Source organism: Electrophorus electricus, chromosome 5, assembly GCF_041902795.1.
Source record: "Electrophorus electricus isolate QZ-2024a chromosome 5, ASM4190279v1, whole genome shotgun sequence".
NCBI classification, from domain to species: domain Eukaryota; kingdom Metazoa; phylum Chordata; class Actinopteri; order Gymnotiformes; family Gymnotidae; genus Electrophorus; species Electrophorus electricus.
In genome coordinates this window covers 26,642,217-26,663,676 of record NC_137501.1, presented here as the reverse complement: position 1 = coordinate 26,663,676, position 21,460 = coordinate 26,642,217, and the positions used below count along the sequence as shown (strand labels likewise).

The 21,460-nt window shown below is 40.6% G+C and overlaps 2 protein-coding genes across 3 annotated transcripts; both read left to right on the top strand.

Annotated features, from left to right (window-relative positions):
* The first annotated feature begins 259 nt into the window (after nt 1-259).
* synpo2b (synaptopodin 2b) lies at nt 260-7,103 on the top strand. Its single transcript, XM_035530246.2, is given in 4 exon segments — nt 260-314; nt 317-508; nt 511-909; nt 3,558-7,103. Coding segments are annotated over 4 exon segments (3,030 nt in total). The 5' UTR covers nt 260-283; the 3' UTR covers nt 5,966-7,103.
* Nucleotides 7,104-11,360: 4,257 nt separating this feature from the next.
* myoz2b (myozenin 2b) lies at nt 11,361-19,641 on the top strand. Of its 2 annotated transcripts, XM_027020480.3 has the most exons (6): nt 11,361-11,515; nt 12,934-13,057; nt 14,510-14,676; nt 16,190-16,298; nt 17,301-17,484; nt 18,456-19,641. In XM_027020480.3, the coding sequence occupies exons 2-6, from the start codon at nt 12,973-12,975 to the stop codon at nt 18,679-18,681; spliced, it is 771 nt and encodes a 256-aa protein (XP_026876281.1). In that variant the 5' UTR covers nt 11,361-11,515; nt 12,934-12,972; the 3' UTR covers nt 18,682-19,641. The 2 variants fall into 2 exon arrangements, with proteins under 2 accessions (XP_026876281.1, XP_026876282.1); XM_027020481.3 differs by lacking the exon at nt 12,934-13,057.
* Nucleotides 19,642-21,460: the final 1,819 nt, after the last annotated feature.

Sequence of the window (21,460 nt, the reverse complement as noted above, 5' to 3'; positions counted from 1 at the left end):
TAGTATTTGAATATAAACCAGCAGTCTGTTGACCAGTACAAAAAATGCAGTAATAAGTAAAACACGTTATATTCATAAGCCCATCCAGTACAAAGTCAATAATATTTTTTCATTCACAACTTGTGTAAAGTTGAAAAATAATAAACTGAAGCTAATGTAGCTCTTGTCAATAAATAACTATAACTGTTTCTACAATTTTTGATAATTAAAAGTTACCCGATTGTTCTCTTTTCAGGTCTGAGTGTGTTATCCCAGTAAATGGACCTTGCCGTAGAGGACTCTAATGGATGACAAAGAGACCTGGTCCATTTCTGAAAGCCTGCAGGTTCTTACTGCTCCCAGGATGAGGCATACTGTGGGGAAACCAAGAGCGAGCCCCAAGAGGACCAGCAGTCACCCTCTATTCCAGATGCCCGCCTTGACCGGAAGCTTCAGTATGATCCATCCCCATGGGACCCTGAGTCCTCACTCTCTGAATGCTCCCAGGGGGATGATCACCCAGGGCCACTGCACCATAACCATGCTCCCTTTCATGTCCGTGGTATGATGGCCATTTCTGTACTGAAGACCAGGGCTCAGGGATTCTCAGGGCTCTTGCCCCTGATAGCGTTGCCCAGAATCCCACGTGGCATGGGTCCCTTGCTTCCGGCTCCTCCAGGCCCAACCAGGCTATGACCTCGCTGTGACCAAGGAATCAGTCAACTTAGGAATGTTCAGATTCCCTGGAATCAGAAGAGGAGGGGAAGGAGGAAGGTGAAGGAGACGTGGAGGGAGGAGAAGAGACAGCACCTCCTGCGCTGCATGTCTTGGGTGGAATTGGAACCCAGGGTGCTGAGCAGGCAGAGCAGTGGGACCCTGTTTCCCTCAACAGACTCAGCAGAGCCAGGAGACACGGAGCAAGACAAGCATGTAAGTCTTCCCACCTTGCACTCTCTGTGTCTCACTCTCTCCTAGTGCTTGTTTTTACACTCACATTTGTGCACTACATGAAATGCACTATGAACTATACGAAACTTAATGACCGCAAATCTTAGACTGGAAACAAGTTTTATATGAGCCACTTAGTTATTTTACATAACTAGTAAGGCTCAAAAGGCATTGTATGCATTTTTTAAGAAAAAAAAAGTATCCATATGGAAGCACTGTCCCATATGATAGACTTTTATGTTTTTTCTACTATTACTATTTTATTTTTTTGGTGTGTATGGGTTTCTGGGGTAATTTATAGAGTGAGAATTATTTGCCATAACCAACCTATAGGCTCTGGTTAGCATCTGATCTTTATAGGCTTTATTAGGCATTGCATTTTTTTGTTTTGTTTTTGTTATGTATATCTAAATATGCTTGCTCTGCAATATACAAGAGTAATCCAAATTGAGACAGGGAGACTCATCTGGCCATTTACAAAATGAGGGGCCCAGATCATTGGATCGTTTTGCACTTGCTTCTGCTCTGGATAATAATAGCCTGTGAGATTAAGTCAGGTTCAGGACAGCATTTAGGAGTCATATTGAAGCCAATTCAAAATTTTTTGTCTTGCTCTCACAAATAAGATTAAGGTTCAGATGAAGAGAGAGGGTCTCACTCTAGCATTTAGAAGCAACCTGCTTCAGTCTGTGTCCATGCAGATGCCTGCAGAGGTTTGACAGACACCAGCATGTGTCATCAGTGGTTCGTTATCTAATCTCTCTCGGCTTGCAGCCCTGAACATATTGCGAAGTGAACGCCCCTCTCTCTCTCTTTCTCTCTCTTTTGCTCTCCGCCTCTCTCCACACCATCTATAGCACCATCCCACCGCACTTCTGCTCTTAGCGTGGGCACCCACTTTTGTCTGAAGATATTATGGTCTCTTGTAGCATTTGCACTCCTAAAAAAAGGCTGCAGCATGTGTAGATGCCTTGGACCACCACTAAGGAGAGCAAATCTATTTGTTTAGATACTGATACAGACTGGCAAATCCAGCAGATGTGCAGTTAAATGTAAGTGAATGTTCTTATAGTGTTTCTGGAGTGTTTGCAGATTCTTCCTCCTGGTTTTTCATGCCTCCAAACAAAGCTTGCTTTGACTCACCCAGCTGCTCTTGAAGACGTATAATAATATCAAATGCTACTGAATGTTATAGTTAATGTGCAACTTTGATTGGACCATATGCTTCTGCTCTTGATGAATATGAGAAATTGGTGATGGGTAATGGTAGCTGAACCTTGCTGAAAGGCTATAAAAATGGACCACTATGGAGAAAATACTTCAGTTCCTCGTCTCCTGGAATGTTTGTGCTGTTTGTCTGAAAAATCAAACCCAAATATTTATTGTAATGTTCATTTCTTTCTTACTGGGATATCACATTTTCTCCTAGGTATAGTTTTTCCAAAGAAATGTGGTAGGATCAATGCAATTAGATTCACATAAAATCAGAAAAACAATTTTTTTTCAAAACACATCCGAACATTTCTGATTCGAAATATTTGTATTTGTATTTTGTAATCGAATCCAACCTTGAATCAAGATTAAATGAAACATAACCTATATCTAATTTGGATAAAACATGATTGACGTGCTATTGTGAAGTCATATTTATCAAGCGGTGTTCATCATTATTACTCCACTTTAAGGTGTACATTACTATCCCAGGCCAGAAGAATGAAGGTGCTTCTTAAAGGTCTGCTTCCTTTCTGAAGTAACTGCATTCTTCTGGCCTGGAGTTTGTTTGGGCTTCAATTTGTGATTGTGTTAGTACCACTGGTACTGGCCAAATAAGGACCACAGAGCAGGTTAAACTTCATTGGAAAAATTTAAAGTAGAAGGCCTCTATGGACATGAATGCAGATTCCATTATATATGCTTACGAGGAGCTTGTGAGGAAAGAAACTTTTGTTTTTAAGTGATTCATTATGCATTTTAGTTGAATCTGTATAGCATGTGGGAGTTGACATCTAATACAAAGATTTCCAAATACTGATGTGGAGATATCTGGATAAGCATTACCTAACACCAATGTTTTGTAAAACTAGGAGAAAATAAATGAGCTCAATTTGACCCTAGATAGGTAAAAGGTGGATTTGGTTATTCAGACAAATTTAATCCAGATTAAAAGTTTGGAAAACTGGTCCTTGATTATTGTTCCATCAACCACTAGAGACACAAAATAAATCCAACTCACAATATAAATGCTGAGGAATATCAACTTTCTATGTATGTATGTATTTATTTATTTATTTGTTTGTTTGTTTTTTTTTAACCTAATTTGCTTTCCACAAAATGTACATTTGTTAGATATTCTTATCCAGAGCATCTTTCATACATTTATCAGTATATATCACACATTATGTGTTCCCTGGAAATTTAACCCATTACCTTATGGTTGCTAGCACCTTAGTCTACAGTACATGCTCAGCCACAGGAGTATATTAAAATAAAGCTCCTTCATGTAGTTTCCTCTCAAATTTTGAAGTCATGTTGTTTAAATTTGTATTAGATATAATGCGATGGTTAAGATAAGAAGGTTAAGAGGTTTCCAGAATAACATGTTTCTCTTGTCCTTCTAACCTCCACTGTAGGCCTAAGATGCAGTGAGGGGCAGTCAGAAAAGCACCTGAAGGAGGTTCAATCGAAATGTAAATGCATCGCTCTGCTCCTGACTGCTGCACCAAACCCTGAAAGTAAGGGGGTATTGATATTCAGGAAGCGTCGACAAAGGGCCAGAAAATTTATGCTCGTGAGCTACGGCACAGGAAAGCCTATAGACAATAGTTTTAAGGACGAATACAGATTTGACAGAGACAGCTTAGACCAGAACTTCAGATTTTCCTCTGCAACAACAAGTGGATCTGAGCTTGAAGAAGATTCCAGTTGTGAGGCTGAAAGCCGAGGCACTGCTTTGAACATCACTTACAACTTCAATCCACTAGCTGGGGGAGTATCAATAAATCATAGCTGGAAGGCAATGGAGCAGCTTCCACAGACGAAAGGCAAGGGAGTCTTGATGTTTGCCAAAAGGCGCCAGCGGATTGATGAAATTGCTGCAGAACACGAGGAAATGAGACGGAAGGGCATACCAGTGGAAGCATTTGCAGAAGATGAGGTCATTGTCCCCTCAATGCCTGTTACACAAAAGGAAACTGCTCTTGTCAAGCAAGATGTTCAAGTCAAGCAGCAACTACAATATCAGGAACAGCAATATCAACTACAGCATGACTACCACCCAAACACTGGTGTAAATGGTCTAGATCCATCTTCAATGTCCAAATCCCTTGTGCCTAACAGAACTGCCAAGCCATTTTTGGGTGGTCTTAATCAAGCACCAAAACAATTTTCCTCTGTTAAAGGTGTCCCAAGCCCAACATTGAAAAAACCTGAAAACATCTTCAAAGTTCCCATTCCAGTGAACACAAGCCCCCAGGTCTGGTCACCCACAGGGGATATAATTGCCTCTCGTGATGAACGTATTGTAGTACCAGCTATTAAAACTGGAATTCTGCCAGAAATAAAAAGGAGAGGGACAAACAAATCAGATTCCAGAGAATTTCAAGAGGAAGACCACCTCAGTCTTGGTGCAGAGGCCTGCAACTTCATGCAAGTTCCAACAGTAAGGCAAAAAAACCCTCCACCTGTCCTTCCCAAGCCTGCCATCAACCCAGCTTGCCCGCCATGGTCTACAGAGGGCCATACCCCTCGCAGTCCCCTTACACCATCAAGTCCTGCTCCTGTTCAAGTGTACTCAACTCTGGCACAGAAAAACCAGGCTTTACACAAACCTCAGCCTCAGCCCTGTAACAAATCCTGGGTTCCATCACCAACCCAACGAGTGCCACAGCAGCATATGTCTGGCTGGCTGCCACCCAGTCAATCAACTTCAAATCAGGCTACTTGGCCTTCAGAACCACAGCAAGCACCAATGAGTATCCAGTCCCCAACTGTATGCCATGCAGCCCCCCCTCAGTCAAAGGTCCCCTGGGCAAAGCCCCAATATCAGGCCAATTCTGTGGCTTCCTGCCCACCCCATCGTGGGAGTTCTTACTTCCACCCATCCAACACTCCATCAGCTTCTTCAAGGGGGCATGCCTCAGAAACAGGGTTCTCAGATAGGCCAACCTTTAAGGGAAAAGGTGCAGAGCTATTTGCCAGGCGACAGACTCGCATGGAGAAATTTGTAGTAGACACAGAGACTGTGCAGGCCAACAAGGCTAGACCCCCCTCACCCACACTGTCCATGCCAAGCGCCTGGAAATATTCTCCTAATATCCGGGCTCCTCCTCCAGTGTCTTACAACCCAATTGTATCCCCTTTCTACCCTCTAGCAGCACAGAAGCAGTCCCCTAATGCAACTAGCCCAAAATCAAAGTCTGAAACAAGCAAAGAGCAACCCAAGCCAAAAGCTAAACACCTCAGTGTTGTAGATGTCATGAAACATCAGCCTTATCAGCTGAACTCCTCACTCTTCACCTACAACTTCAGCCCAGAAATGAAGCCTGCAAGCCCTAAAGCATCTCCTGTTCCTCCTCCAAAGTTCAAACAAATCCCCATCCATACTCCTACCCATCTGCAAGCTCCATCCTCTGGCCATTTCCCATCTCCTACCCTGCCTCCGTCCTCTGCCATATCTTCTGAAAGTGCCCAGCTATTTAAACAAGATGCTCCTGCAACACCTGGAGGACCGGTGAGTGTGTCCTATCCCTTTACCCATCAGCCCACACCTGCTGAGGCTGCTGCTGCTTCACAGCCACCACACAGAAAACTGCCTGCACCACCAGCCGTGCACGATGGCCACAGCACAAAAGTCTTCTCTAGCCTCTCCACACCTCTCATTACTACTGCCACCAATGTCTATGTGTCCCCCTCCTCTTTTCTGCACAATAGCAAAGTGATCTCAAGACATGCTTTGCCAATGGCTCCAAGGCCTAGATTTTCTGCAAAAAAGGCAGCTGTTGGTGGCAAGCAGTGGAAACCAGTGGTGATGCAACACTAATTGAAGTTGAATGCTGCTAATCCATCACCAGTAATTAATTTGTCCATAGAACTAGTGGCAGAAATGGCATATAGCAAGCAACCTGCATAAAATGATTAATTGAAATATTTTTTTTTATTTCAAAATGGTTTATATGGATTGAAAATATAAATGTCTAATACAATTGCCTCCACAGAAGGGGGAAACTAAAATTGAAGTACATATTTCAAATATGCGAGAATTACTTCATAATTCACCCATAGAGTTTACTGATATTGTTTTAAGTTCCTTGATAAACTGTCTAAATAATTAATCATGTCTGAATAATATTGCAACTGAGTTGTACTATATTTTGAATAATGAAAGCACTAATGCAGAATTTGCGACATGGATTATTCATCCCAAATAGACTATTATTTTATTTGTAAGTATTCATATTTATTATGATGGAAAGATATTTTTCAAGAATCTCAGGAAAAAGAGTTATATTTGATTATCATATCTTAAGTTTATGTTTTTATTGTCTTTTATCCTTGAAAGCATTGAGAGTTAAATTTATATGAGACGTAAAGAAAGAATGTGAGAGTGAACCATGTCAGCCATTTTGTTTGGTTAAAAAAGGACTGGTGGCAAAACATAAATGGAGTGTTTGGCTTTAATGCATTAGGAATTTGGTTAGTGTCCACAATTTCTGGGGAGATTTAAAACAAAATCAGCTGCTCACTACTGGGAAAGAGGCCATTGCTAGGAGACCTAATTTCAAACTCTCTACTGATGGTGAAGGCAAACGCCCAGTGTTGCTGCATGACAGTCCATTATTGCCAGATTAGTAGATTTGCCTTTGGGGTATTATTGACTTCTTTCATCACTAAAGATGTCTTTCTTTTTTGTTTGTCTGCAGCCTTTAAACTTTGCTATGCATACTTTGATTCTTTCCTTATTGTGAATTTTCATGTGTGTGACACTTGTGTGGTTGTTGCAACAAATATCCCTGCCCTGATATGGCTTAAAGTCCTATTGTAATCGTTTGTGTAAGTAGAAATCCGATTCTAGGTTAAATATCTCTTCATAGTGGTCTATTATTTTCATGTTCACCCTATAATTATAATATTGCACTTCCTTTCCCCTATTTTCCCGTATTAAATGTTTCTTTCAACTCTGTCTGTTTCATCTCATTTTCAGCTCTGTGGCTTTTCTTCTTTATCTAGTTCACATCATTGTCCTTCTGCAGTGTTTTGTTGCAATAGCCTTCACTGCTTCCCAGTTGGTCCAGACCCATCAGGGCATTTTTTGCTTGATTTCATTCTTGAGCAATTCTTAATTCTTTTCACTCGGAACATTCATTACCTAGGAAACCTTTACCCAAAACATCTGGACATTTTATATTTCTTTAAATAAATTTACAAAATTAAATTAATTATAATATCCCAGCAAGTCAGTATTTATCCAGCAACCAAACACATAAGACATATTGCTCTCATTAGCTTTATAACCATATAATAGAAAAGTGGTGTTGAGCTGCTGTCTTCAAATACTTGTGGTTCACTTTACACTGCAACAGTGTGCACCCTTTCTAAATTTAGCAGTCCACCCTTCTATCTTCGAAACATGCAATACCTATTAAGCACTGCTTCTGCTTAGCAACCTGATAAGTTCCACACCTGCCAACAAGCCAAGTGCCTTCGGAAAGAGGTAAGTGTTTAAAACCCCCCTCAGATGCCCCCTTGTGGAAAAGGGCTAGCACTATTTTTGTTTAGACGACATCAATGGATTCTGGATAAGTTTAGAGTATGACAATGGAGCTAAATTCTAACATTAGCTTGCATCATATATGTAGTAGCTCTGGTTTGAAGATAGCTAATACTATAACACATGCAGTGTGCAGCAACCTAATGATGGTTGTGTGCTCCCAAGAGCCACATGTTAAAAATGGTGTTAGACTGTTAGACTAATTATTGTTCTGGTGATAGTTGCTTTACAATGTTTATTTGGGGCTTAGCACTCACTGTACCTATGAACTACAAAACTGATTTGGAGTTTTGCAACTCCTCTAAAATAATAGTAATATTAGTAAATACATACTACTATTATAATTTATTAGCAATTATTAGTTAATATATACTTCTATAGTATGTTTTATCAGTAAACAATTATTAATTTAATGTTTAGTGTATATCACTGTCATCTGTTTGTGACAGTAGATGATCTGTGGTCTCCATGTTACAGATGGCATGTTTTTTGTATAATGAGAATTAAGCTGTAACATTTTAGACTATATGACCGTATGACATATAAAAATCTATCATTGAGTCCAAAGAGTTTAACTGCGCTCTAGAAAGCCCCATCTTTCAGTTACCAAAGAGGCACCAGATGAGGGCAGCAAAGACAAATTACATAGGACTCTTAAAAGCCCTTAATAAGTTCCTGGGATATACTAATATTCAAAGCATCACCTACACGTTTATTTTTCACTAAACACAGCATTGACCAGTTCTGATCCTGCCTGTCCTGTTTCTATCCTGTTTGTGCCATTTTCCCCTCATGAAGGTATACAGCAGGAGCCACTCCATGTCTCTGCCCCGGGGACACTCCTCTGTGTCCAGTCCAAGTTTCCATTCCACACGCGGAACACTGAACAGGCAGATGTCCGGGGTGGAGCGGCTGCAAAAGCCCTTCTCTCCATGGGAAGCAACTGTTCAGAGCCCCCTAGGCCTAGTTGATGAGGTTTTCGGAACAGCGCACAGGAAGTCGCTACCAGAGTCATCATTGGACTGGAAGCGACAGGTATCCAATAACCCTACCGGGCGACCAATAGCTGAAATAGCAGTGGGCATCCCATCATTCAGCAAGGCCTTCTCCCCCGCCTCAGGAAAAACAATCCCATATGGGCCGCCTTTCAGACCAGCCCAGCCTCTTCCAGGTGACAGGTACACTGGAACAAGTTCTTTGCCTAGAAACTTTTCTCCTCACTCCAACATGCAAATGTATAGAGTCAGCTGGAAACAGAAGTGACCTGTAGCACTGACTGTTATGATCCACCTCACAGTTTTCTCACAGCTCACATAGATCGTTAGAAACAGTAACATGAATTATAGTTGTTCAGTTTAATGATCGAAATACCTGCTTCAGCAATATTAAATGGATATTTTCATGAAAGCTATACTTAGAAAGTAGGGTATGAGTATAGACGTGTGTAGCACCTTTACCCCAACAAATTTGGGATAACATGCCAGTGTAGCAAATGTGACATAAGTTATGGGTACTTGCATGTTTCTTATGAGCTGAAAAAAGGTAATGATGAAACACATTGTTTGTAGAATGTATTTTATTATACTTAAGGTACATTTAGTACTTGGGTTGAATGACATTTGTGAATAGTTGCTGTAACTAAAATAAAAAAGCATTGCATTTAATGACAACCTGAAGTTTATAGACAGTAAATCTAGATTTTTTACAATACACATTTAATCATTTGGAATCAGTTTCAGTGCATACGTTTGAGTTTTTTTTATATCTGGTGATGATGGTCTCCAAGTGTGCTTTTGTTTTGTAATTTTTCCTCATGTTGTAACTTCATGGTAATAGGAAGAGTAATAGGAATGACATCAGTGCAGCAACAGTTGTTCCCATAGTTGATTGTTGTTGATCTGCACGGAACATGCATGTTGACGCGACAGAACGCACAGCAGACTTCTTATAATGTGTGATGTCTATTCAGTCATGGGCTTGTTCACTGGCAATCACTTTTAATGTTTTTCTCTTTGTTTTTCCCAAACAAAGCATGTTGTTATTAAAATAACAAATTTTACCATTCCTGCATTATATTAGCCTGTTTTTTATTGAAATAATTTTTTTTTTTTTGTCTTTTGCTACATCAGTTAGTCAAATGATTTTGACTGGTATAGAACTTCTCACAATAGGTACTCTAAAAACAATGTATATAGTCCTCCACTGAAGCACAGCCTTCCAGTGTTTCTGATAGGGTCAGTGAACATTGGGGTGGCTGTCTAATATGCTGGTTAACAGTGTGTTAGAAGTGTGAGTACTGAGGTAAAACATGTGGGATGAAGCTGCCTCTCGGGTAATGAAGCAACAGCCTTTAGGTGTTTGGGATATTCACATTTAGTGCATCTGGAAAATCAATATCCACTGCATTCATTGAAACCTGGGGCTGGTAATGCAGGCCCATGCTGTTTAGATGCAGTATAGCCCAAAATGTGAACTACAATCATGGCTGTTCTGCCCACTAACAATTACACTTCATCTATGCATCACAAAGGGTGTCTTGACATTCAGATGAATTCAGTGACATATTTGGGTCAAGCAGACTTAGGAATCCAATGAGAAAATGTTCAGTCTTTTAACTGGGTAATCCTATGTAATATATGCATCCTAACCAGTACTGCCAACACAAAACCTAACACTGCACCACTGAGCCTCTTCTATTAAAAGGTACCTCAGAAGATCATGTGTCACTGGCAGGGCAATGTAACAATGTAGTTACATAATCAAACACTTCTGGTAGTGTTGACCAGCATCACCATTGCTGCTCTACCTCATTGTAAAGCACAGCAGCCTAGCGTGAAATTAGTGTGGGAATGGTATTAAATGCTCTCAGTTCTCGGAGACAGTGGAAAACATTCCCTAGCCTCGCCATATAAGTGTGGGGGACCGAGCTATCCAGGCTTTGCGTGGCTGAGCTGCCCTTGGGACCAGCAAATGCCTCGGCCCCTTAAATAGAGTCAGCCACAGCAGTATGTCCAGTACTATCTGCAGAGGGAGTAGCTGAAAAGTTTGAAATTGTATAAGAGGCAGTTCAAAGATTACTGAACAGAGTTAAAGGAGAGTGCACTGTAGATGTCAATATTATTGATTATTTTGTGGATAGAGCTAATGATAATGGAGGCAGGATGTGAAAGGAGGGGGAAAAAAAGGGAAAAAATGTCCCAAAGCAAGTCACTACTCCTCAGGTCTGGGGTTCAATGGAAGAGCAGTTATGTAATAAGGCCTGTGCATTTGAATGCCCTCAGCTCCTCCAGGCAAAAGAAAGAAGGAAATAGATACTAGAGAGGGCTAGAGAGATGGATGGTCCAAACATTTACTGTACTGGTTGACACCTTTGAGGCCAGCCTGGTATCCTGACCACCCTAGTCACTTGGAACTTAAATTCCATACAGTAAAATAAAAGAGCTCTCTTTACTTCTGTGTTAATTCTTCTCACTCTCATGCTTTTCTCTCTATTCTGCACATCATTTGTTCATCCCCTCAACCTACACAGACATATTGACAAACTCTACCTACACCTTCCTAACATATGTCCCCCTTCCCCCACCTCTTGTCCTCACCCTCTCATGGCACTGTGAGGGGGCTGGAGTTTTGAACGCAGGCTAAAATTAGTCCATTGATGTAAGCTGGCATTCCGACCCTGGACACACACGCCCCCACCTCACAGTGGGTCGGGTGGAGACAGGGGGAGAAAGGAGACTCGGTGCGGATCAAACTACCCAGGGTGACCTCTTGCATTCCCTCAGAACCTCCAGGTACAGCCCGAGACTTGCACAACACATTCAGGTAAGAGGCCTGCCTGCCTGTAAGGCTTTTGGGGGTTTGTAAAATGGACTGGGACATTGGTGATGGCACCAGGTGATGACTTTGTGAGGGACCTGCCTGACTGGCGCTGGTTTTGCCTCAAGCTCTTTCTCGTGATAAAAGGCCAGAGAAGTGCATGCTTACAGCTCTAATATGCATGCCAAAAATGATGACTTCTGCTACATTTTAATCAGCTTTTCCAGGTAAATTTCTAACAAAATACACACTCCCGCTACTCGCAAAAGTATGTAATTATTATGTAGGCCTATTTTACATTTTACTTCATAGTCTTTTTTCTGTTATTACTCACATATTAGAAGACCACTGCTGACACTGACTGATGGGTTTTTCCTTGTACTTTAACATGATGAGCAACAACAGGGTCAGCTTCTCCCTGTGCAAATAATAGCTTATGTTGGGATGTGAAAGGAGATAACTGATCCTAGATCTGCATTTGTACTCTGAGTTTAATACATATGACCTTAGCATACCCCTTCCTTTTATTTAAAGACTAAAACCCACAAATACTAAAATAATGGGTTAAATATATTGGATTTCTCTGCATTATCACACACAAAAAAACTAAAATACTAAATAACAATCTAAACTGCATATCCTTTAATGTAAGTTACAATCATACCTGATGACAATCAGTTTGGACATGAGAGCAAGCTGGCCCTTTCACAAGGTCAGGCTGGCTTAAGAGCTGTGAGGATGGTCTATGGAGTGGTGAACGCTTGCCTTGGAAATAACAAGGTTAGAGTTCTCAGTAACACATTCTATGCTGAAGCCAGAGCACCTAATCACTAGCCTCTTCTCCAGCCACAAATCATTGAGAATCCTCCAGGAACATGTGACTTCTTTCCACGCGCAGCTCCCACACACACTGCACTTATTTTAAGGAGTGTTCCTACCTTTGCCCTTTTGAACATGAGCTAGTCAAAGACATGGGAATCCAGGACTTATGGGTGGATAGATGTATGGATGGCTGAGTAGATGAATGAGTGGATGAAGCTGATAAGAAACACATAGTTCACCTTGCGTTAGACTTTCGCAAAGTATTCCTGTGCATAAGATAAAAATTTCAACCATAAACTTTTTTTTTTTTTTCCCCCCTGTGTGAGTATTGAAGAGAGCAAAAATGAATGGTGAATTTAACGACTAACACATCACGTCATTTGAGGTATCACATCATTTGGGGTAATTAATTACAAAATGCTTTGTCCATCTCCACCAGCCCTTTTATCAGTGGTTAAAACCGGCTAGTAAGGTGCTATACAATGGTTATTCTCTGTAATACCATTATTAAAATGCACTATAACTACCACATGTATAAGATTAGTTGGTTTTTACCATGTGCCATACTGGTGTCTTCTGAGCCCTTTATGCATTCCTTACAGCACGTCTCTACACACCGCAACCGGTTAAGACCAGCTACCATGTCACGATTCAGTACCCTTTCAGCCCGAGAGAGGAAGATGCAGGCGGCGGCCATTTGTCGTGAGGTTCATGGTGGTGCCAATGGTACAGATTCGACCTCGGGCATTCCAACTGATTCCCTAATCCCTAACCGCTGTATTAAAACCTCACAAAACCCAGGTCTTGCGGTGGGCAGCTTTAACAGACCCGACATGTGCCACGCCACCTAGCTACCTTTTTTTTGGAGAATGCCAGAGGGGAGGTTCAGAGAGCCCTTCCACAGGCTGAAAACCATGCTGGGGGAGAGCTGTCTGACCACAGAATATCTTTCGCCCCTGGCGAAAGGTTTATTTTTGCGCTGACTGGTGATGTGTTTGGGGGCGATGGGGGGGATGAGGGAGGTCGAAGTCTACTGGACAGAAGACAACTGCGAGGTAGCCAGATCATGGACAGCTGCACCGCTTTCCATCTCTGCCGCCAAGTTTACACGGCTGCTAGTGTCTTGGTGGACTTTCCCGGAGCCGCACCATAAACAGCCCAAAAATACAGAGCCGCAGGCATATGCCCGCCAGTGGGGGTGTTGAACCTGCACTCTGGGCAGCCCCGGCTCTGGGAGGTTTACGGTTTGCCTTGCTCCAACACCACCCAGCTCAGCGCAGGGTTCAGTCCTCAACTGACAAGTTAAATTTGGGCAGACAAAACACCAAACTATTCTGTCCTGTGCCCCCCAAGGAATGCAATGTGACACATGGGGCTCTTCAAAGGTAGCTAGTGCCTGTAGAACCTACTGAAACAGCCAATGGGTGACTGGCTGGCAGCAGACTGCTAGCTCGGCCATTGTTGCTTATCAGTTTAAGATCAACTGCCTGTAAAATACCTGTTTATTAATGCTAATAGCTGTGGCACCATATCAAACTGTAAATTGTAACTGCAAAACACTGAAATGTCATTTATGTATTAAAGATATTTCTTCTCTCCCATAGTCAAATACCAACCATTTATTTAAGAGAAGCAGCCATCTGATCTTAAAAGTGTGAAAAATGTTTGCTTTGCATGGTCTTCAGTTGTATCTGTTAGGTAAAACAGAACATGTGACATTAAACTAATGCTTTGACTGTTCTGCACTAACATGATAACTTTACATACCTGTACATTCCTTGTCTTTAAATAGAAACACCTCTGAATAAATGCTATACAGTGTGCATTTGGGGTGTAATGTTACACCCTCTTGAATTTTTCATGACATCTTTGCCACAGAATATATCAGTTATCTTGTTAACCTAAGTTAGTTAGAAAATGACAGTCTTCACAGTCTTTGGCCCAAGATTATGACTTTCAAGTCATTCATTCATTGTCATACATCACAAATTGACTCAAATCACTTCAGCTTACACACTGTTAAAAAGAAGTATACTGCCATAATGCTTGTCCTTCCAAACTACCATTACAGTCACCAATGAAGGGCATATGGTTCATTGTGTAGCATCTATAAAGATATTGTGAATCAAAAGTAGTACTGGATTTGTACTGGATAACAATATGATGCTCATTGTTTAGGTGATACCATGGACCTTGGCAAAAAGCTCTCCATCCCTAAAGACATCATGTTGGAGGAGCTCTCTCTCCTCTCCAACCGAGGCTCCCGCCTCTTCAAAATGCGGCAGCGGCGATCAGAGAAGTACACCTTTGAAAGTATTCAGAATGAAGCCAATGCAATTCTGAATGTAAGTAAAAATGCATGAGAATATTTCCTGTGTTAAGGGGGTGGTATGAGTTACTCTCATCCATCAGTGTGCCTGTAGATTTTAATTTCAACCAATGAGGAGCACACTTAACAGAATTTGTTGAATCAGTCCACAAACAACTGATTAGTTGTATAGGGAGTCCTTCTGCTTGGCTGGGCTGTAAACCTGAATCCATTTTAGGTCATCCTACTCTGTCCAGAATGCTCATTCATCCTTATTAAAAAAGTAGTGAAATACCCTTAAGGCAGCTAATGACAAGTTTAAGTCAGCATCAATGGAAGGGTTAAGTAGTGGGCTACATAAAGCTTACACAAATCCATAAAGACCATTAACAGAGCACTGATAAATGACGTCCACTTGCAGTTCTTATAGCTAGCATTTAACTGCTAGTTGATGTCCTTGATGCTAGCCTGGTTTCACTAGTAGTAGGACCAGACACGTTGCTGTTGCCTTCTTCTGAGCTATGTGGAGATGGTCACCGAGGCAAAGGGTATCATGGCACCATGCAGCTGGAACTGACGCCACACGTGGGAGATAGAGAATGCCACATGCCCTCTCCACCTACCAAACATTCCCTCACTGGAGTCTGCGATACCACTGAGCACTCGCCACTTCGTTTATCATCGCTGGCAGACGTCTGGATACTACGCGTGCCAGATTCTTTGTGCACCTACAGAGAGTTTAAGTAGTGCTGCATTATGTAGCCTACAACTGCTTCAGATACAAATATATTCGAACATCACTGTGACCACGATTTTGGCTTAAACAAGATGCTATCTCTGACGCTACTCGTGTTTTTCCGCTTTCTTGTTTAGTAATATTATATTTAACTTTTCATTATAATAAGGCTACAGCACTTGTTGTATCATTACATCACCAACATTAAGTTCATTGCTAATCTAATGGGTCTATAATAATGCTGCTGCCTATTAGAGAATGTTTCACTTTGATAAGTCATCATTTGCTACATTTAACTTCACTTGCTCTGACAGCTATGTAGTCATGCGGTACAATGATTACTCCTAGCTTCACCAAGGCATCCCCACTGGGTGGCTAGTTGTTTAGATGGGCATCCAGCCCATGGTAGATAGTCTGTCATTTGGCCTTTGAGCTACATGAATACTTGAGCTTGACAACTTACAAGTAATCAGATCTAAGCAGACTTATTAGAGCAGCAGTATTTTTCCTTTGAAAGTTTCATTTAGTTTGGAACTATACTCTTATAAATAAAAGATATCCTGAGATTAATTTATGCCAATGTGATAAATATAAAAATATCACTTAGGTTTTTTTCTAATTTGTATTGATGTAGCTTGCCTTTCCGATGGTTACCAAGAGTAACTGTTCAAGAGGGAAATGAGTTTTGCGTGATGGAATAACTGAGTACAGAAGCTCATCACAAATCCAACTCTTGTTTTACAGCCTACATTAGATAATTAAATAAATGACAACAACAACATCAGATTGTTCTCTTATTGGTTCTTTTCTCAAGAATGAAGATCAAGCTAATGTTGAATATGCGGAAAGTAAAGACGCATCTAAAACACCCCCCAACACCCCTAATCTCAGAAATGCAGCGAACCCTGAGGGAATCGCACCGGGTATGTGGCAAAGTCTTTCTTTCCTTCTGTAGTAGAACATACTATGATGTATAATACAAGGATAATATTTAGGAATCTTTCACTCAATGAAACTGTAGTAACTGCAGGTTGGAGTAACCTTATATCTAATTTTTAGATGATCCTTCTGCAGAAAGCATCTAAAACAGTTATTTTTCTTGTAGGCTGTTCAAACACACACAGATACAAACGCGCGCACACACACACACACACACACACACACACACACACACACACACACACACACACAGCCATTCTCTTCATCGAGGATGTGATGAGGGTAGCACTTGTCACACGAGATTAGATAAGTCTTCGGTCATCTCCCACACCCGTTACTAAGCTTTGTGGATTCGTGCAGGACAGAGCAGATACTTCCAGTACCTTCCCTTATCTCTTGTGGGAGAAAGGTTGCAGGGTAAGACCTAGAGAGGAGAATGCAGAGAGGCTGTGTGGATCTTGCAGCCCTTCACCTTCCATCAAACAGGCCTTCCAGATCAATGTGCTGCATGATCCGAAATAATGAAATAATTATAATGTACTGTGCAATCCAGGACTATAAAAGGCCAACTTGTGCATATGTTTCTTGTTTCTATGTGTCTAAATGAAGCCTAAACTTTGATTTATCTTTTAACAGCAGCGCTTTTATTAAATATTGTATTTGAATATGTACGTTGAACTTTTTCTTTTTTTTTTTTACTGTATTTCTCATTATATATATTATATTATTTGGACATTGACATTAGTGATATAATTTCAGGTGCTTCACATTTCCCATTTTTGTCTGGATTGGATGTATCAGTATACTTATTCATGTCACTATCAATGACAGTAACGAATGTCTTTTCTCACACTCCCCATGTTTCACATAGTTCACAGATTTACATAAAACTTTTAACAACGTTCCCATCTTTCAGTTTCAGCTGCAGGTACTCTTGTTTCCTTTCTGAGAGTCCTTTTCAATATCTTCTTCCATGCTTTTCCCAGGTTATGGGGGCCCCCTGAAGGACGTGCCCCCCGAGAGGTTCAATGCCACAGCCCTGCCGAAGTCCTACCACTCCCCCTGGGAAGAGGCCATCATCAATGACCCGGCTCTGGCTGATACGCTCCAAGTCAGGATGCCTGTACCTGAGCCCAGAGCCGAGATGCCCGATTACAGGAGCTTTAATAGGTATGGCTGCCACCTTGTCCTCTGCCACTCCACAATGGCAAATGCAAATTTATTAAAAGCATTTTAATTCGATTTTTACAGAGACCTTCTATGCAGCTGAATTCATCACATTCTTATTATTTCCTTTATTTTAATTAATTTTTTGTCTTTTGTTCATAATAAATGCAGTTACTTCACCACAGGTAATTACAGTGTTGTATAAACCAAGCTGGATCAAAGTTCACAAATTCCAAAATGTGTTGCTGGTATATAGTGTTAAAACAATTATTTGAGGAGGACATGGTGGAAGTTATGTGATATTCCTGCAGAGCAGCTTCCCCTTGTGGATGGCAACTGCATGGTCAAGTCCACTAATACCATGACTTTTATTTGTCAAAACATAAACACTATGAACAGTGCTATCAAGTTACAGCTGCGCTGGCTGATTTTAATGTGCAATTTAATATAAGTAGATTTGACCACTTTTACATGGTGCAATTATTGACTTATTTCATTCAATGTTTGAATTTGTTTTTCACCTAAAATCCAAATACAACATCCTTCTCCCCAATCCTCACAACAGAAAACAATTAGGAACATATTAAAAAGGAAGCACACTTCTCCTAAGGTTAATTATAAAAAATAATTCAAAACAACCCACATGTCAGTCTCCACATGACATTAGCCAAGGTACTTTCTGCTTAGATGAACAACCATGGAAGAAAAATTAAGAGGAAAAATGTACTAATATAAAAATAATAAGTCATACTTATTCTCTACATTCAAGTCAGTGAAGCCAGCAGGGACTCCTGTCCAAATTCATAAAGGATGGAAGGAACATGCATTGCCAGCCATTCTACCTGCGACTATGGATCAGATAGAGCTGAATGGAGACTATACTGACAACCAACACCCTCCTCCCCAAACAGGTGAAGTGAGCACGGGTGGAAGTGATGTGGGTGCTTAAAGATGTTCTATATTTTTGTGTCCAGGGTGGCCACACCATACGGAGGCTTCGATAAGGCCCCTCGAGGGATCACCTTCAAGATCCCAGAGATCGACCTGAACCCGCCGCAGTACCCCGAGCTCCAGGACGCCACAGCCAAGAGACCTACGTTCAACAGAACAGCCCAGGGCTGGATCTCTGAAGGCCTGCCCCTCATCCTTCCCACCGTGCCCCTGGAGACCCCAGAGATCCCAGAGTCTGATGACCTGTAATTGCGATGATGGCTGCCTCGTTGCGGCAGAGGGTCCTAGCGGGGATTTGACCATTCTTCCCCAACTACTGAACAGAAAACAGTTTTCTAGGATTAAGGGTAGTGTCAGGAAACTGGTCTTGGAACAAGGGTTGTCACCAACATAGAGCATTCTAGAATGGGTTTAAGGACTAATAATTGTTCCAGCACAAAGCTGTTGCTTCTGTACTGGCAATGATCATATTAAAGGTTAGTAGCAACATTAGTATCATCTTACAGTGCTGACAGCAGCAACTAAAAATCAATAATATTGTTTTATGCATCAAAATGAACAGGTCATCAATTTGAAATTAATAATACAGCACATCTTGTAATGCAGTTAAGCAATTAGAGTAACAAAAAAGCCTGATCCATCTAAAAGAGTCATTTTAACTTCATAAATATGTTAATTACTAATGTGAATTTATGATGCATTATTGAAATATACATATCAGGAGTCACTACTAATAATGTAGACTTCATTAATTTAATGTTTTTGGGGCTTCAGTTTATGATTACATTAGAGACCATAATCTTTTTTTTTTTCAGAGTAAATTGTTTTATTGATATGTTTTATTTGAAGTAGGAAGAAGTTTTTTTTAAACCTTTACACTGACGCAGTTTTGCACTCTGTAGCTGTGAGTCTCTTACACTAACCCACGAGACTTTAGCATTTGCAAAATAAATTTAAATCAGTATAACAAGGGGGAGAGGGATAAGAGGGCTGTAAATAAGTCATGCTGACTTTTGAAGCTGGTTTTTACTGTAACATAAGTTCATTGTTGCAAATCATTTTGTGAAACGTGTTGCGCTTTCTGAAGGTGTTGCTATTGCTCAGATTTAGTGTGATGAGAAACATGTGCTTCTGTTGTAGTCCAAACTATTTTAACTTGTGCTGTAAACTCTGGAATAAAATTAATATTTATTTCAAGAATTTAAAAAATTGAGTGGAGTTATCACTGCACAGACTTGAAACAAAAACCTTCTCAGCACATAAAAAATATCAGCACATTAAAAATATATTCAGCGCATTAGCTCTTCAGGCACATCATCAGAACGGAATCCTCCACTTTGAAACACGGTGTGCTTCACTGATAATAAATGATGCAAACTGCAAACTACACTCTATCATATTTCATACATGTTCACGGTTGGGGGGTTCTCCCCACTCTTTTCCCGCCGTCTTTTTGGTCATTTTAATTTTCGACGCTGACCAAAGAGAAGACTGCCATCCGTCTAGCGCTCGTCACCGTCTGAGGAACCTGCTCTAATTACACTGCCGGCACACGCGAAGCAGCTGCACCCGTGGCCGCTAACCGCGGTTATATTTAAAGGGGACATAAGTAGCTTCGCATCTGGCACTTACTGTGCTAAGGTTACAATAAACAGACACTCACGAGCGTCCCGACTATGAGCAACTGCCTACTGATTGCTTCCCTTTTCCTCATACCAAACACCTACCACGCATTAGCAGACATAAATTCTAACGCTTTAATGTGCTGCAGCCAATAAAGAGAGATCTATCAAAAAACTTTACAATCAGTAATTTATCACTTAAAACAAATGAGCAAAAAATATTGGTTACAAAATAGGTTTCTCACAGACTAAAAAGCTGGTTAGGTCATCAGTGATCAATGTGCAATTAATGTTGGCTGTGAAACTGCTTTTAACATACAGACTATACAGTTTGATTTGTTAAAAAAAAATAAAATAAATCACTTCTCCAATGCAAAACTCCAGATTTTAGTAGTGATATGAGACCCTGTTTGTGACCTATACATGAAATATTAAGCTAATACAGTTATATAATCATTGGGCTCCTTAAGTAATTTTCATATTTTCATTTACATTTACATTGATGGCATTTTACAGTGACTTATCCACAGCGACTCACAAATGTGCTTTTCACTAATGATTTTCTGTGTGGAATTTGAGAGGACAAGGTATGCCTGTCAGACAGTAAACACCCAGGCACTGGCATTAATATGAAGGCTGTCATGTCGATTGCTTGATAAATGCCATTTATGCAATAATAACACTTAATGAAACCCTGCTGTGATCTTGGAGCAGTACCTGGAGCAGTATGTGCCCAGAGCCCATGTTAGTCCTGTTACTCACACAATGACTAGCAAATGCTAATTATAGCCTGTAAAAATATGGATCGGATGGACTCGCAGGAGACTCAGAGGTGGGACATTGGCTGAAATGATACCACAACAGCCCTTCCATATCCAGACAGGGCTGACCTTTGGCCTGTCATGTGTCTGTGTACATTTTAATTGCATATTTACCTCATTTGACAAGAGATTGCACAGAGAGGGAAATGCTACTAAATATATCTGAGGTGGGTTAGTGGTCACATTTAGGAAATTATGTTCCTGTATGGTTGATGGTTTATGGCATTGTAATTATTCTCTTCTTGCCTACTAATTCTCAAACATTGGTATGGTAAATTATGGGATACTGCTGACAATTTTTTTTACCAGAAAAGATGATTTTAGGAAGATAGGTGAAAAATGTCTTGGGGGTGATATTGAGGTTATAAGACATTTCTAATGTAGTCTTCATAAACACTGAACAAATTCTAGGTGACCAAGTTTAAACATTTTATAAAATTGAAAAAAAAAATCATTAAAATATACAACCCAATGTGTAGTTGGTTGAACTACCTTTAAAAAGTATATAACTGGCAAGTCTCATGTATTTTTGGTTTGCTGGAATGGGGTCACAATTCATCTCCATTTTAGTTAACATTTACTGTT

Bases quoted from the DNA above. Each gene is read 5' to 3' on its own strand.
- myoz2b (XM_027020480.3), top strand. From the start codon at position 12,973: ATGTCACGATTCAGTACCCTTTCAGCCCGAGAGAGGAAGATGCAGGCG. The intron at 13,058-14,509 runs GTACAGATTCGA...CTCATTGTTTAG, and splicing joins GGTTCATGGTGGTGCCAATG to GTGATACCATGGACCTTGGC. The intron at 14,677-16,189 runs GTAAGTAAAAAT...TCTTTTCTCAAG, and splicing joins AAGCCAATGCAATTCTGAAT to AATGAAGATCAAGCTAATGT.